Raw genomic sequence first — 18,299 nt, forward strand, 5'->3', positions numbered from 1 at the left:
GCCTGCACCACCGATTCACTAGTATGTAATATGTTACTAGCTGACTTAATGTAAAAGTAATTTAAGTGCGTACGCCAAGTTTGTTTGGGATCAAAGTGACAGTTTGATAAAAATTCCTTTAATGGAAAGGAGGTTTAACTTTTCTTCTTTCTTAAATATCTTAAAGTTAGTATGTTTTTCAATCTATTTTTAAAAAATTACACTATTCTAAGATATGAAGATATATTTCGATTTTAGCAATCATTTTCAATTCATTTTGTCTAAAAAATATAGGTATGAGACATTAGATAACAGCAAATATGATCAAAGATATTAAACATACATTTATATAAAAGGTTGTGGATTTATTTTTGTCCTTGGTTGTGCTTGGGTGGAGATTTGGATTTTGAAATCTGTTAAAAAAATGGGTGGAGTTATTCTTGAGATGGGAAAAATGTTAATCTTTATGACTTCCTGCTTTGTTTGGGTTTTAGGATGGAGGAAAACTTGATGTTCTTTTGAAATAACCAAAAAAGTGAAAAAATGTGTACATTTTTTTGATGAAACATGAAATGAAAAGTACATGGTGAAAATTGTTGACTCATTTGAGTTTTTAGGAAGTATAATTTGATGATGCAAAAAATTTCTTTTAAAAAATTTACTGTAAAATACAAAATTATGAATTTCATGACAAATTAGGACAATGACCAAACTGTTTAAAAATTGTTACATGTAACGTCATAAAAAAGAGGGAGATGAGAGGAGAATTGGGAAAGAAAACACCTAAAAAAGAGATGGACAATTCCTAATTTTTATGACGTCACATGGATCATTTTTGACACAATTTGGTCTTTGTCAAAATCATTAACCTGTTACAATCAGCTTTTTAGTCTACTTATGACCAAGGACATCATATTTTTTGGGAGAGGGGGGAGGGGGGTGTAGTATTTTCTCAATAGGTGGTGGGAGTATGAAAATGCAAGCTCTTGAGTGGGGGTGGGGGGTTAAAACCAACATTTCGGGATGATGGGTAATAAAAATCTGAAAATTGAAATGACGCAAATGACGCAAATTCTGATGCAAATTCTGAACGCAATTCTCACGTTTATCTAAAAATGCAACATATAATAATAGCTATTAAAACAATTTTCAAGCATAACTTTTATCTTATTAGGATAACAATTAAATAAGAAAAATATTTTTAACATATGAAATTCGTGATCAAACACCTAATTGAAAAAAATGCAAGACATAGCTTTTATTTTAAGAAAGACTAGGGGCAACGGACGCCCCCAAGAAGCCTCTAGGTGTTCTTAAGGTGGAAGGGGGATAAGTCAACCGCCCTTCTACTTTTTAACTGAGTTTTAATAAGAAATATTCAGAAAAAAATTTGGGGGTGTGATTTTAAATTGGGAGGGTAGAGATACGCTCTTCCAAAATAGTTAAAAACCTTCCCTGTACCTAAAAAAAAGCTTAATTGCAAAGGAAAACCAAACAGATGTCATTTTTTAACAATTTAAAAAAAAAAACATTGGCGCACTTGTATAAACACCTTATCGCTATCAAGTTTTGGAATAGATAATCCAGAAAAATCCAGTTCAAAGGGGAATGCATAAAGAGATGGGGCGAATCGAACCGAAAATAGTTATGATGGACATCTTCCTTCATCCATTTCGGGTGTATTGGGTAGATATTTGAAGAGTTGGGGGAAGGGTGAAATAGCGATGAAGGAAGATCTCGATCATAACTATTTTCGGATAGATTCACCCCCTCTCTTTCTGTATTCCCTTTGAACTGGATGGTTCTAGATTATCTATTCCAAAACTTGTTAGCGATAAGGTGTTTATACAAGTGCGCCAATGTTTTTTTTTTATAAAATTGTTAAAAAATGACATCTGTTTGGTTTTCCTTTGCAATTAAGCTTTTTTTTAGGTACAGGGAAGGTTTTTAATTATTTTGGAAGAGCGTATCTCCACCCTCCCAATTTAAAATCACACCCCCAAATTTTTTTTCTGAATATTTCTTATTAAAACTCAAATTAAAAAAGTAGAAGGGCGGTTGACTTATCCCCCTCCCACCTTAAGAACACCTAGAGGCTTCTTGGGGGCGTCCGTTGCCCCTAGTTTTTCTTAAAATAAAAGCTATGTCTTACTTTTTTTTCAATTAGGTGTTTGATCACGAATTTCATATGGTAAAAATATTTTTCTTATTTAATTGTTATCCTAATAAAATAAAAGTTATGCTTGAAAATTGTTTTAATAGCTATTATTATATGTTGCATTTTTAGATAAACGTCAGAATTTGCGTCAGAATTTGCGTCATTTGCGTCATTTATATTTTCAGATTTTTATTACCCGTCATCGAAATAGCACTAAAAACTCTAAGGGGTAAATTAAGAATAATGGGGATTGAATAAGGTGGAATCACCCGTTTACCTCCTTCCCCCCCCCTTCTTATTAATAACTTTGTATCATACATTTATGAAAAAATATGCTTCTAGAAAATCTTAAATTGTAGTTTTAAGAAAGAGAATATATTTTCACTGTCCCAACTCTTAGCTGTAAGACGTTTAGCTTGCAGTATTTGTGCTTCATTAGCACCTCAATGAAACTACTAATGCTATCATATTTAGTTGCATACCTACTATTCAATTCAACGTTGACATTTTATAAAGTTTTCTGTAATTAGGGTCGGTCCGTCCGTAAGTTCATCTGTACGTCCGTCTATCTGTCCGTCTGAAAAGGAATCAGTTTTATAAATTTGTATTATGATTATTTAGTTTTGACACTCTACAAGTGTTAATGTATGTTTGTCCTACCGTAACAGAGCTCGCTCTAAAAGATGGTCTTTGTTCTAATTTAAAAAAAGAAGAAAAAGTTGGGGATTGACAAATTATTTTATTGACATTTATATAAAAAAAACCGCTTAAATCCTGAGCTTTTAATTTTGAATTGTTCCTTGTTTAAAAGAAAGCATGACGTATTGAAATTGTACTCATTTTTATGAACATTTTTTCCTTTTCATTTCTGTAAAATATACAGGTTGTGACATCTAACTTGCCTAAGTTAGACTTAAAAACTGTTAGTTTTATTTAGCTAGGTAGATGTATGTATCTAGCCTTTTTAAGATTTCTTTTCTATATTATTTTTATCAATGGAACATGCAAAAATTTTATAAATAGAGTATCTTAAGTAAAATTATTCTAAAAAAGTAAGTAATATTTCAAATGTTTGAATTGATACTTTATCAAGCTTGAAAAATTTGGACAGTTTACAGGCTACTACCTGTAAACTTCTTAGGACCTCAGGATTGGATCATATCGGAATGCAGAAACTTCATCCAAAAATATTTAAGTTTATGCAAAATAATATAAATACCAAATTCAAAGTTTACAGTCAACTTTCAAGTATTATGCCTACTGTAAGGTCCTTGAAATTTAAACGCTTTGGATAAATTTTTCCAGTTTGGCTTTAAAACCGATTAATATCCGCTGTATTACGACCGGTTCTCAGCCATACTAAATAATTTTTGTATAGCATCCTACTACAGACGAATTTTCACAAAAATTTAAATAAAAGAAAACATACAATTAATATCCATTTTATTAGCCTGGGAATTCGGCCCCTCAGGACTAACAATTCTGGTTTTTATCTTAATTTGAATAATTTTTATTTCAATACCCGCGGAAAGTTGTACACTTCAATTAGATTTAATAACTATTCCAGATAACAATGCGTGAGAGATGCAAAATACTATGTTTTATTATTTTTGTACAAATTTTAGTATTTGGGGGTCAGGTATCTGTACTACAACTCGACCCAATCCTTGGAATCTTTACTGTACATGCATATTCTTTGATGCTGGTCAGTTGAATTTGAATTGCCGAAGGTGGACACAGTTTCCTCGTTGTTTACTCATCCTATCTCAATATTTACTACTAGATAAAAAAAGCTTCACATTTTGATTGTCTATGGAAGTTTGAAGCTTTTTAGCTAGTAGTAAATATTGATGAGGAAACTATGTACACATTCGGCAATTCAAATTCAACTGACCTTTGATGCTAAAGCATATGCGTATCTGATCAGGGAGTAAGGGAGGGGACAATGGATCGAATATTCAATTTTTAGGAGTCTCAGACTTTGGGGACTGGCCTAAAGGGAACATGCAAGAATTTAGCTGTTTCTAACCAATCTTGGGGACCAATTATGAATGACGTCACGCAAAATCATGCATAATCTCGCGGCAAACTAGCGCGTCAACAAAAAGATAAACAATAACAAGCAGACAGAATATTTTGATTTTGAAAATTATTTTGTAAATTGAATCATTACATTTTTTATATCTAATTCTTGTTTAATGTTAATTCATTCCAATTAGTGCGTTGTAGAAAGAAATTATATTAAGATTATTAGTTATTATGAGCAAAGCCTTCCTATAATTAGGTCCCGCACATTTTCACGTCCGTAACGGTTAGCTCTTTTCGTTACTTTAGACATGTTAGATGTTTCTTATTGATTTAATGTAAAGGCAAAAGTTTTTTGTCTTTAGCTTAATATTTATGTAATTAATGATCCGATTAATTTCAAAATTTTAGGGAAAATTCACGAAGTCCTGAGTTGTTCAAGGTTTGTTTATCATTAAAATCTCAAGATGGTGTTATTTTATTTTTCTGTCCTGGATGCTAGGAGCGCAGCTACCAGTTATCCTAAGATATGTTACTTAAACCTTAAGATCTTTAAAATTAAGATGTACCTATGTTCTCAACTATTTTATTTATGTAGTATGAAATTTTGACGCAAGGTATCTTATTTTTATTTCGTTAAATGGAATAACTTGAGTTAAAAGTTCTGTAGGAAGGTAATTGTTTTAGTAAGTTTTGTAATATAATTATTTAAAGGCTTTTTCATGTCAAAGCTTTTTAATAAATACAATAAAAAAATTTGGGTAAAAGATGTTGTAAAAGTAAAATGGTATGTTTCCTTAATTTTCCGAAATTTAAATAATAACAATTATGGAAATGAATTGTAAACAAGGGTTTGGATCTCTAGAATCAAAGGCTTGTAGTAAAGCATCAGTTTAAGGATGGTGCATTTCGAATTAAAAACAATTCAAAAAGTCAAAAATTTCCACTAAAGGTTGCTATATTGCAAATACTTGTTTTATCTGGAAATATGTGGGTTTTCAACCTTAAAGGGTCACAACTATAAAATTGAATTAACTGCCCATTGTCCCCTCCCTTACTCCCTGGTATCTGATATAGTAACTGGAAATTTTGAAAGCTACGACGGAATGAGTAAATCAATTTAAGGTGTCTCATCACGTCAACCTAAGTTTTTGATCTGATCATTAGCAAAAGCAATTACAACATCATATGCTCACTATAGCCAAAAAGATACCCTTCTATAAAAATAAGGATGACAAAATCAATAAAAACGATGCTCTAAAATTAGACAGTATGCATGTCGGACCTTAATAAGAACAATAAGAATATATAATGCAATGAAAGATGGCCTAAATTCTACCTTACTGTTACAGAAATCATAATGTTAAGTTTGAAATTAAAGATAATAGCTAACCATTATGTGCGGACGATCGGACCTATGGACAAGCCTTGATTATAGAAAAGCTTCGCTTTAAAAAAAAAACACCCTTCGAATCTTTAAGTATACTTACATGGCATCTTTTATACGGTTGTGATTGAAAACCTTAATTTAATACAAATATTGAATATTACAACCTATATGCCCGATAGTATGTCTGTGTGCTTGTTTCATACTCAGATACTTTGGCGTGTGGTATGAGGGTGGGGAGAGTTGTCTAAACCCCCCTATTCGCCTCCTAATGAATTTAATCGCAGTTTACAATTCTGGTTATATAGATACACCTAGATAGGCAGATTTGGGAGAAAAATAAATTTATAAGTATACATAGATGTATAATCAAAACAACTTCCTACCCCAAGTTGTGGAGACCGTTTTCGTTTGGTTTCTTGTAGAGACTCAGCTATGTTGATATTTTCGACGCTATTAACTGACTTTAAAGACCAAATTCAAAATCGGGACATTACACTAGTTCTCAGAGTCTTATAATAACGCTTTCTTTTCGTTGACTTAACAATTTGGGGACTTTTATAGAATTTTGCTTAATCGATTCATTTAATTGAGTGTTAAAACGTTTCAACCACTAATTGTGATCGACAGAAGGTGTTACTTTGTGTATGATAATTGGGGATGTACTGTACATCAATTTATTGACCATTGTCTTATCCCTTTAGATTCCTGGAACGGAGTAACCTAAAAGACACACACACACACACATACACACACACACACACATCGAAACACACACACACACACACACACACATATACACACACACACATACACACACATACACACACACACACACACACACACACACACACACACACACACACACACACACACACACACACACACACACACACACACATACACACACACACATTCAGACGAACAGACAGAAAAATTCTAGACAAATCAAGAGGAAAGAAAATATTTGAAGGGGAAAGAATTTATTTGATACTTTGGAGTGACAGTTTTGATAATTCTGATCATATGTGAATGTTTATTAATCTAGTTAGAGGCTAATAGGCAGCTGAACATATGTTTACGTGACGGTTTACAGCTTTTCATTTGATATTTTTTGTATTTTTTAAAATGTTAAAATGTTTTACCATTTTACAACAATCCATAGACTTAACTCAATTTTATAATGATTTTTAAATTTTTTTATATTATTAATTTTTTGTATAATATAATATAATAAGTAAAATTAAGAGAAGTCTTAAAAGAAATTACTTCTGTTAAATTATTGTTTGTAAATATAATATAATTCGGGTCATATGAAGGAAATGAAGTTGCGGGTTTCGTAGTATTTTCACAGTAGCTTTTGGAAGTTTATTCTAGGTTAGGTTAGGTTAAGTTATGTTAGGTGATTGCCCCGCAGGGTTAGGATATTGGTCACGCAGTGGCTATAAATAGGAGAAAAGCTACTGTGAAAATATGACGAAACCCGCAACTTCGTTCCCTTCACATGGCCAAATAATTCTAGAGAAATTTAGCCCTGAGCTTAAAAAATGCAAATAACTGTGATAATTTTCTAGTTCTAATGAAGCAAAAAATAAGTAAGTAAAATCAAAATGGATTCTAACTGGAGGCTGGAACGACAATTAAAACGTTCCCAGGTAATCTGTATTTGAAAATAATATTGCATCTGGCAATAGATACATTATTACTAGGATGTTGTACCAGATTTTTATGTATTCTACTTATTCTAATTACTCACAGCTGGCTAAAATAACGATACCTCCAATCCATCCCCTTTACCCCTCCTAATGATTGAACAAACTGGCCAATAAATTAGGTCTATATTAGCAACCTAAATTGAAGACAAAAATTACCTTGTCAATTTATCCATTTATACATATATGAAAGATATATTCGATAATATAGATGTATTTTGAGAAATCAACCTTTAGAATATAATGTTCATGAATTTTCCCTTTTAATGATAATATAAATAATAGATAATATAATTATACTAAAGTAACAGGATGTTTGTCTGTGTGTTTGTAAGTATGTAACAAAGGATCTCGCTAATCGCTGAACCGAATGGGTTCTCCTTAACAGGGTAGCTTCTCATAAGTCCCGGGAAGGTTTATAACTACTTTGGGAGAGAGTACCACCACCCTCCCAAGAGAAATCGCCCTAGAAAATAATAACCTCCCCCCATAAATAAAATTTTAGTTTTTAAATTTTTTAACTAAAATTAAAAATGAGTGGGGAGTGGGGTATCGCCATCCCCACCCAAATTTTTTTATGTCTTTTCTAAAAAATTAATCTAAAATATTAAATTGGGTTATCAAAATCGAATTATCCTCTCCTAGAGGCCTCTAGTATTACATAAAGTAAGTTTAATGAACATTTATTAAATCTAACATCTAGATGAGAAGAGAATTGATTAACATTGACAAGGCATTCAAAAGGTAATTACAAGCAATAAAACAAGTCATAGAACAGTGTACAAATTTAGTTAATAGTGAATGATTATGACAGTATTATAATGCAGGATCTAATGTAATGCATATTGATTTATATATCTTTTATTGTTTAACTCAGTTACATTCAAGGAATATATCTAAATTTGTTAATCCTGAAAATTTGAATAAAGTTGTCAAATAAGCCCAGAGCACTAAGACCCAACCATAATCCAAGAGAAGATCCCAGATCAACTATAAGACTAAAGATGTCATAAGCATACACTTCTGTGAAAACAGTAACTTCATTGTAAATATGATACCTCACATAAGCTGCTGAGTGTCTGTTAGAGTAATGAGATATTAGGTTCATATTCATTTGCATGGTCAAGCATGGAGGTAGACATTTATTGATTGTATTGAAGTCCAACCCATCAATTAGGTTTGATATTTCATTTACCAGCATCCTCTGTTCTTCTTGACTAGGCAACCTGATCTTTCTTCCAGTTTCACAGATCATTGTAGATGATGTATTTGGAAACCAAGGTGGCAGACAATCATACCACTCAAGAAATCTTTGTTTCATAGCATTTTCAATACATTCTCCATAGCTTGATCCAATACTCTCATAATTTGTGCATGTAATTCCATTGTGGATTAGATTATCATTTATCTGTAGTTTTATTTCGTATATGAATCCGTTGAACTTGCCATTGGGGATTGGACCAAATTCTGATATTCCATTATCCATCCGAGCCATTGTAACAGCATTCAATTTACCTGGATCAACCACAAGAGCAAATGCTTTCTGTTTGGATCTAATAAAGATTCCCCTCTGAATCTGTCTCATTTTTATACATACACCGTACTGTGGTATGTAAACTTGATCAACTTCAGCAGTATCCCAATCATCTTTGTCTCCAGTGCTAGAGGATTTAATTGGTTTCTCCAGGTATTCTACATTAAACAAAAGTTCCTGAAGTTTATTAAAAGTTGCATTTCCAAATTTTCCTTTCCATGAAATTTCTTGAGAATCCATGAGGTGGCCTATAACAAATTTTGTATTAGATGCATAACCAAAGATTTTGGCTGTTGTATAGTTGAACTGAGCATCCTGGCAGAAAAATATAATGGGTTTTTTAATATCTTTGAAACTTTTTGTTGAGGTCTGCTTGACTACTGGTTTGTTTGCAAACTTTATGATTGAATTCTTCATTTGAAATATAAACAATCCCAGGGCAACTAGTTGAAATAATATTCTTGTTAACTTCATAATGTGTTGACTAAATTATGTCCTCAATAAAACTGCCACAAAATTTTTATTTTAAGGTTTAATATTTCCTAAAATCTTGTAATGGGTGTTTGAAAAACATTTGAACATCCTATTAAGGGCAGTTTTTAAACCAGTTTTATAAGTACTTAAATATTTAAGTATATTTAAGACAGCTATCCTATATAGTAATATATCCAGCCCTGCAATGTCAATTAGAAAATTAATTATATTGAAAAAAGTTTGTACACCCAAAAAATAAACACCTTTTGAATTAATGGGTTTATATGCTTTTAAAAACTTTAATATTAATATAATTAAAAATATATTTACTAAACATTGTTTCATAATTAAATTGTCAATGTTACATATTATTTTTTAGAGCTGATGAAAAGTTGATACAACTTAGGTCTAAACCAGATGAAAAGACAACAAAAGAAATTCCAAAACAATCAAAGGGTAGGTATTTTTACAAGCTTGTTACAAAATCAGTGTACAAATATGAATTTATTTCTATATAAGATAAAAATTATATCTGACTTCAAAATTTTAAATATTAAAAGAGAACTATTATTATCTCCTCCAGAAATGTAAAAATATTTAGATATGATTATAAAATGTCCTAAATAATTTAGTATCTAAATTCATATATATGATAAAACCTAACAAACCATGGTAACTAAAATAATAATTCTTTTCTAAATAAAACTTTTCTTTTTGGTCTTGACAATACAAGATGACACTTAAATAGATTTCTTTATGGTAAAAACATGTAAACACAACAGATTTAGAATAACTTTATAGCCAATTTTATTAATTGCTTTTTGAGTTTTCTATTTGTACATATACAATTAATTTCAACAAGAAAATTATTGTTCAACAATTATTTAAATTTTTTCATGAAAGAATAATAATCTAGTAATAATTAGAACATTATATGTACTGTGTATACATTACCTCACTGTTAGTTTTCTTTTCAAATATATTTGTCATTTTTATTAGTTATGTTTTGCAAACTATTCTCCAGATATCGTAATACAATACATAAAAGTATAGAAATACAATAATAACAATTACAAACTTTACAAACAGAAAACTCACAAACTTTTGTTTGAAGAAACAAATAGGGTTTGCTGACATATTTCTTGTGCAATATCTTTAAGCAGGGATAATCTGTTTCTAATGCAATATGATATACTAGCGGCTTCGCCCCTAGCCTCTAGGGGCTTTGCCCCAAGAGGTGATAAAAAAATTAATATTTATTGTTTTTAGTGAGAGAATGTTGCTATTCTTTCATTCAAAATAAATGCTGGAATAAAAAATAATAAAGGGCAGCCTGCGGCAGCCTGTAGCAGAGCAAAATAAAAAATAAGGGGGGGATTTTTTTGTTTTTTGGGGGGTTAGGGGTGTCCCACTCCCAAGAAAATAGCTTAAAACCACCACAGGACCAATAGGTATATACCCTCAAGAGTAGAATCCGATCGGTTCAGTGGTTACCGAGATCTTAAGCTTCAGACAGACGGACGGACGGACGGATAGACAGACAGACAGACAGACATCGTACTACTTTGTATTATTGATGTTCAAAAATCTATTGACTATTTTGTAACTCAATAGCATTAAATCTCACTTGAAAACCAAACTTTTGCCATGCATTATTAAATACTATTTAAAATTACAACAATATGTACTCAATTACACAAATGATGTTTGATGTCAAATCCTAGGATACGGGAAAAGGGTTGATAAATTGATAAAGTTAATATTCTTAAATTTATTGTGTGTTTAATATCTTGATTTCAATGCTCATAGTTAGTTAGAAAGAATAAAGATAAATAGTTGGATTTTAATAGATTTTTTTTTTACAAATTTTGTAAATAATACAGTATAGTATTTAATTTTCAAAAGTATTATCTAGTATATAGATTTAAACAAGGATGACAGCATCCATAAGTAGCGAAGCTCAGAAATTATGAATGTATATTATGAATATATTTACAATATACCAGTGTCATCCTATATATTTGATGAAATAGGGAAATGACAAAAACTTCAAAATCACGCAACCTTTCAAGCACGAAAAATGAAAAATCTAGGAATCTATCTAGCACCACAATTTATAAACAAATCTTTATGAAACTTGATGGAAATATGTAGAATATGAGCATATTCAATCCCTGATAATTTTAGCCGCAAATCCTGAATAGGAATTGAGAAAAGAATAGAAAACCTAAAAATCTAGGAATCGATCTAGCACCCCTATTAATATAAAAATCGTAATAAAACTTATGTAAAATATGTAAAATGTAAATTTAAGCAATCCTTGAAAATTTCAGCCCATTATCTTAAAAAGGAGTTGAGAAAATCAGAAAAACATGAAAATGTAGGAATCGATCTAGCACCCCAAATAACAGACGGATGGACAAAACAATGTATAGATTAGATGTGCATATGTTATAAGAATCTTCACTAAAAATTTCAGCTTTCTATCTTTTATAGGAGCCGAGAAAATCACGTTTCCCCCACTTTGTCTCAGACGGACAGACGGACGGACATTTCGAATTATAGAGTAGCTTCGCTACTAAAAACTCAAAATCTAAGTTTAATGTTTTATTTTATTTAATATACTTTTAAACCTGCAAAAAAAATTATATAGGTTATATGTTAGAAATTTTAGATTACCCCTTTACATATCTAAGCAAACAAATATAGGCACACATGAAAGGCCTAGTTCAAATTTTAAATCTAGTGAGGCAAATCTTTTGCTTTCATGTTTCAAATAAATTGATAAGGTAATTATTTGATGACATATTTGAAATAAAAAGTGTTGACAAGGTCAGCAAAAGTATGGGAAAATGGTGCTTATGCATAAATTTTAAACAAATCTTTTTATCACATAGTTTCCTAAAAAATAGGGTACAAAAAAGATTGTAAAGAATCATGTGTGTGTTAGTTTTTCCCTGGTACATCAAAAGTTATGTAATCTATATAGAAAGCTAATACAAAAACAAAATACATTTCAATTATTTTTTTTACATATAAAATATGGATATTGAAATTCCATTAAAAAAAGTATAGATATGAATGTCTAGTTTATAAAAATCATGTACAGAATGATCAGTTGCTATCAACACCTTGTTAGACAAGGTTCATATGTTTATTTTTTTAAATTTAATTAAAAGAGTAAGTGAATTGTTTAAATAAAATGTTATTTCAGGTTTAAAGTCTATTCATCTATTCATTCTTACTTAGATTTTTTCACAGAAACAATTCCAAGACCGTCTTTGGCTCTCATATCAAGTTATAAATCATATTTTGAAATTAAAACAACTTCCGAAAAAGTTAAAGAAGTCGCCCCAGTAGAAATTGAAAATATAGAAATCAAAGATCAAATTAAGCCAGTTGAAGTACATTCCAAGGAACCGCGGAAGGAAAGCATGAGTATTCAAGAAAAACAAGTTAAAGGTTAGAAATTTTTAATAAAAATAATATACAAAGAAAAATATCTACAAATTGAAATTAAATATACCATTTCTTATTGATCATTTTGTATCACAACTCTGGATAAAAATAATGTATTGTAATTGTATAATTTAATACAGGGATCCAAAGTAAAAAGACAACGGACAATAAATTGATTTATATCTCATTATCCAATGATGATTTACAAAATTACTCATTCTTTAGATCAAATTATTGATAGAAAAGTTTGAACACTTCTAATTTGGATTCAAATTATTGTAATTTTCAGTCAAATATCCCCTATCTCTTGGTTTTATAACCCTCTGGTGAACCCGACCTTATGATCCAAAATTTTCTATCTGCAAACAAATGTCTATAAAACAATAGATAATCTATAATAAAACATACTAATTGTAGATATTGAACCCAAAACAGTTCCTCTAAAGCCTGTTGAGACCAGACCTTTACCTATTCCAAATCCAAAGGACACCAAAAAATATATTGAATTAACTGATATCAAAAGAATGCAACTAAGGCAAGATTTATTCTATTACATGAGGTAGTAAGGATTTTTTTAGTCTGAAGCTTAAGATCTTAATAACTACTGAACTGATTAAGTTCTTTTTAGATAAGGTTTATATAGCTCCTGTGTTATTTTTAAACCATTATATTTTCACACTTTTATAGCCCCTTTCTGCCTCTTGTAATATAGAGCCCCTAGCCTCTACGGTCAAAGCAACTAGTAGATTATGAATCAAAATGTTTTTAAAAATGACCTAAATATTGAAATATTTTCTAGAGCGTGGATTGAATGTATGAAAAATGTTAACTTTTCTAAACCAAAGGTAGTTAAAATTTTTCTAATAAGACAATAACTATTCAAGTATGGCTTCAAAACCGATGAATATCCGGTGGATAAGAACCTCACTGAAAAATCATAAATCGCATCATAATGTATCAATTTTTCACAATATAAAAGTAAAGAATCATAATATTAAAACCAGCTTTGTTAGCCTGTACCTTCGGCATATCAGGACTAACAAAACTGGTATTAATCTTATAAAAATACATATTTATATCAACGGAAAGCTATTTATAATATGATCAATAACCATTTTGATATTTATTTGTTTAATTTAGACTGAAATAACCGGAGTTGCCCGAGTGCTATTTAGCAGAACTGTAGATAAGAATTCTATGCTGAATTTAGCTTATACGTATAAGGTAAAGAATGTTATGTATTACTAAACAGACATATAATTCAAATAGAACTTAAGGAATGCGATCTCTCATTTTGCAGATACTAATTAATGGTTGAATAGTTTGGAGACTCTGGAATAAATCAGTATTTTAGTCTACAAATGGCAGAATTTATTTGAAACTTTAGAGTCGGCAAAATTTGCAGTACATCTAAATATTAATCACACAATTTTAGGATTTTTTCGGCTACTCCTTAGAGTCGACCCCCCCCCCCCCCTCAATTACCATCAATCATATTAAGTTTTATTTATCAAGAAAAACAGAATGAAAATTAAGGGGGGGGTTCTAGGGGTTGTTTCTCTTGGGTGGGTGGTAAAACCTTCCCCCAAAATAGTAATAAACCTTTCCAGGATCTATGAGAAACTACCCTGTAGAGGATAACCATATTGTTTCAGCGGTTAGTGAGATCCTGTGATACAGACACACAAACAGACACAGATCTTGTTCCTTAAACCTATGTCTAACGCCAGTTCATTTCAGGGTGAAAAAGACTGTCATGGAATGCCTCATGGCCATGGAGAGGTTATATTCAATTCCGGTGACGTATACAAGGGCAGATTCAAGTAGGATAATCATTTTTAACAAAGATTAGTTATTTATCTAATCGTATTACAGACAGCTTTCCGCAAATAGTAAAAGTAAAAAACATCAGCCCCTTGGGGCTCACATAACTGGTATTGATTTTTATTTTAATATTTGTAAAGTTACACAATACACGATTTTTCAGCATTGATGAGACCCGGTTCTAATCCAGCGGATATTAGGCGGTTTTAAAGCCATACTGGAAAAAAAAGATAATGTGCATTAAATTTTCTTGCATAGATTTGGTGTAAGAGATGGAGTTGGTATTTTTAAAACTTCAAGACAATTAGAAAGGTAAGTTACAATTGTTTTTCTTAATTTCAAAAGCGAAGCTTTTCTATAATTAGGGTCGGTCAGTCCGTCCGTCCGGAACGGATTTCTTTTTTCCGTAGTATAGGCATGTTAGAATTGTCCTATCAATTTCAAACTTTGTATGATAATTCCTCTAGTAGTTAGGTACGATTTAGAAACCGTAGCAACTCTATCATCGTTAGCAGAATGACCGTTCATCCATTTTAAACAAGTTGCTTTTTAACTTTGTTAACAACAGTTTTTTATGTGATATAATCATCCAATTGCTCTGATTTTTGGAGTACTAATTCCTATTACAATAAGGTACAATATTATAAGCGAACATCTCTGTACTCAAGTCCTAAAAAATACCTAAACAGTATTTTGTATTAAAGAAGTTTTGCAACAAATTTGTATAATTTGTCAAAACTTGTATATTTATATTTTTTATATTCGGTTTTGAAACTCTGCAAGAGGTAATGTTCGTCTGTCATACAGTTTTAGAGCTTCGCTTTTATGAATGTTGTCATCCTTGTTCTTGTTTTTTTTATACATTTATAATTATGTTCTTTAATCATATGTTTTAATATTAGGTATCTAAATGGAGCTCTGGAAGAGATGTCTGTTGAATACATAGAAGCATGTTATACCTCGGATCTTTTACAAGGAGAGGGAAAGGTAAAAACTATTTCAATCAGATAGGAATCAGGATGTCTGTTTGTCTGTTTTAACTGTTATTAGTGTCTCTTTAAGATCTTGTAAACTGCCGATCTAATGTTTGGAAAGTTATGTGTTAGACTATATAAGACCTGTTAGGATGCATGGTAATAAGGTAAGTCAACCCTCTAACCCCCCCTCCCTATAAGGAACCAAATTTTATTTTTTTAAAGTTTAGGTTACCTTGTACCAACCTTCCAAAAAGAATGCATAAAAATAGTCATAATATCTACTACAAACAAAAAAAGTTTATTTACTATTTGCTCATTGCAAAGTTTAGAGCTAGTAAGTTGGGTTATTTTGTTGAGTAAACTTGAAAGACAAACACGAGGAGGCTAACAAGTTTTCCTTCATTCAAACTATTTCCCTCATTTTTATAGATTAAACATTTATTTATAGACTGGATTTTGATATAATTAAACTATCATACAGAACAAAATCTCCAATTATTAATTAAAACTACTGCTCTTTTGATGTTTCAAAATGCAAAGCTTTTCTTACGTCCTGTAGAAATTATGTGGTATAATTTTTCTTAATCAGCCCGTATTGGAATACTGATTCATAGGACAATACTGTACAATGCTTATAGGTGAAGGATCTCTATAATCAAGTCCTAAATATGTAAGTTTGTCCTTGAATAGTATCCTGTATTTCAACAGTTTTGCAACAAATTTACCAGGGATAAGGGATGGGAAACGTAGGAAAATATTATTTCAGGCCTATTTCAAGCCTAGGCCTATTTCTAGCCTAATAAACCAGTTTTGGGATAGCGCAGTGGTTCGTATAAAATGCTAATGAAAAAGCTGTGTGTGTGTGTGTAGATAAAGTATAGAATCAAATTCAGGTAGCTAGTTTAAAGTAAAAAACATAACTTTTTATAAACCTATATATTAATGGCTTTTGTTGAAATGAAGTTTTTTCTCTCCCAAAATTTTTTATCTTTTACTTTGGTAATTTGAACTGTCAGAAAGCTATCGTTGGGTTTCCCTCAGACAGATTTTAGTTTGTATTATTTGCATTTTTATTAATGAGTAAAAATTTTATTTGAAAATTTCATTGCTAATTAAAATTCAAAATAAATAATTAAATATGCACTTGGGTAACATTCTATTAAGTTCTTTGGATACTATACTGGATATAATGTAATGATATATCTGTACTGTGTTGTATTGTACAAAAATTAGGGTGAAGGTGTTGTATCATTTCCGTACTAAATTTTTAAAATTCAAAATACAACATCTAATTTATAAACTACCAAATGAAAATTCGTAGCTACCTTCTTTCCAAAAAAATAATCCCGTTATTTTTGTTTTTTCTATGTGGCCCTTTTTTAATGTATAACTCTAAGCAGATTTAATAATTAAACTAATGTGATCTAACACCATTTATATTTATTTTTTCGTAGCAGACGAAATCATTATTTTTTCTATAATTGTCTGCTTCTAAAATTTTCGCCATCTGTGATTTGGGCTTGTTTTGTATCAACCAATCACCAATTGGCTCCGCCAATTGGTGATTGGTTGATACAAAACAAGCCTAAATCACAGAACACTATTGGTTTAGAGCGGTAGCCAATATGAGCCGTCCGCCAGTAAGGTCATTAAATTAGGCAAATGGTAAAAGTTGCATGATCCCTTTCAAAACCAGGCCGAGACCTAATTTATGGCCAGGTTTCCTATCCCTTATCCCTGAAATTTACTAACAATTGTTGTCATCCTTGTTTCACATATAAATATTGCATATTTTAGATAAACTGGAAAAATGGTGATTTTACACTGTGTACCTTTTCTAAGAGTTGTCTACACGGTCTAGCAAGAACATTCACCTACACCAACAATTTAATTTATGTAAGTATATTTTATTTTACATTTTTCAGATTTTTTTATTTTATTGGATAATTAGTTTTAAATATTTGATTTTACATTTTATCCCTTTTTACATCCCCCTTTAACTTTAATCATCCTGTAAATGTAAAATTAAAAAATAATGTAAAACCTTAAATCCTATTATATAAAGTAGTAAGCGTTTTTTATTCTGTTGCAAAGGATCTCGCTAACCGCTGATCCGTTATGGTTCTCCTTTACAGTGAAGCTTCTTATGGTCCTGAGATGGTTTTAGGCTATCTTTTTAAAATAAATAAGTATGGTATGGTTTTAGGTTATTTTTCTGCCCTTCCATATTCATTCGAATACAGATTCCCTAGATGCTAGGGACTCGGCTGCTAGTATTCTTTAATTTATCATTATCTTATGTAAAAGACTTTTCTTAACATGATTGCAAAACTTTTGGCTTAAAATGGATTATAAATAATATATTATATATATATAATCCTGATAGTTACATGGATCTAGTGTTGGAAACCTTTTTCGTCTGCCAGCAAATTGCTTTCTGCTCTTTTGTAGCGACTTTGTTGTGTTAATATATCCGACGCTATTAGCTTATAGTTATTATTATTATTTGATTCTTTATTTGTCTTAACTATATACAAAAAAAGTTAACATATGAATTATAAGAGTTATTATAACAATATTAAATAAAGACTAATCCAAGATATTCTCTTATAAAAAGTGTAAGTTCATTGTAAAGCAGAAGTCAGCAATACAAAGAAAGAAATTTTGCCGTTTAACATAAAAAGTGTACATTTAAATTAGGTAAATACTAATTCAACATAATATCTTCTCAAAATATGTCCAATTTATACAAAAAAAAAATAAAACTTCA

General features: G+C 30.6%; 1 protein-coding gene across 1 annotated transcript in view; it reads left to right on the forward strand.

Moving 5' to 3' along the window:
• Positions 1–7,069: 7,069 nt before the first annotated feature.
• The window catches only part of LOC145327595 (histone-lysine N-methyltransferase SETD7-like), a 28,322-nt gene continuing 17,092 nt past the window's right edge, over positions 7,070–18,299 (forward strand). Inside the window, exons 1-11 of the mRNA XM_080171133.1 lie at positions 7,070–7,204; positions 7,965–8,005; positions 9,649–9,725; positions 12,519–12,731; positions 13,146–13,263; positions 13,528–13,573; positions 13,869–13,952; positions 14,469–14,551; positions 14,811–14,864; positions 15,455–15,539; positions 17,327–17,425. Coding sequence (XP_080027259.1) covers positions 7,160–7,204; positions 7,965–8,005; positions 9,649–9,725; positions 12,519–12,731; positions 13,146–13,263; positions 13,528–13,573; positions 13,869–13,952; positions 14,469–14,551; positions 14,811–14,864; positions 15,455–15,539; positions 17,327–17,425 — 945 coding nt within the window. The 5' untranslated portion in view covers positions 7,070–7,159. The remainder of the gene's footprint in view (positions 7,205–7,964; positions 8,006–9,648; positions 9,726–12,518; positions 12,732–13,145; positions 13,264–13,527; positions 13,574–13,868; positions 13,953–14,468; positions 14,552–14,810; positions 14,865–15,454; positions 15,540–17,326; positions 17,426–18,299) is intronic.

Source organism: Acartia tonsa, chromosome 9 (genome assembly GCF_053477335.1).
Source record: "Acartia tonsa isolate MP-2025a chromosome 9, ASM5347733v1, whole genome shotgun sequence".
Taxonomy (NCBI): domain Eukaryota; kingdom Metazoa; phylum Arthropoda; class Copepoda; order Calanoida; family Acartiidae; genus Acartia; species Acartia tonsa.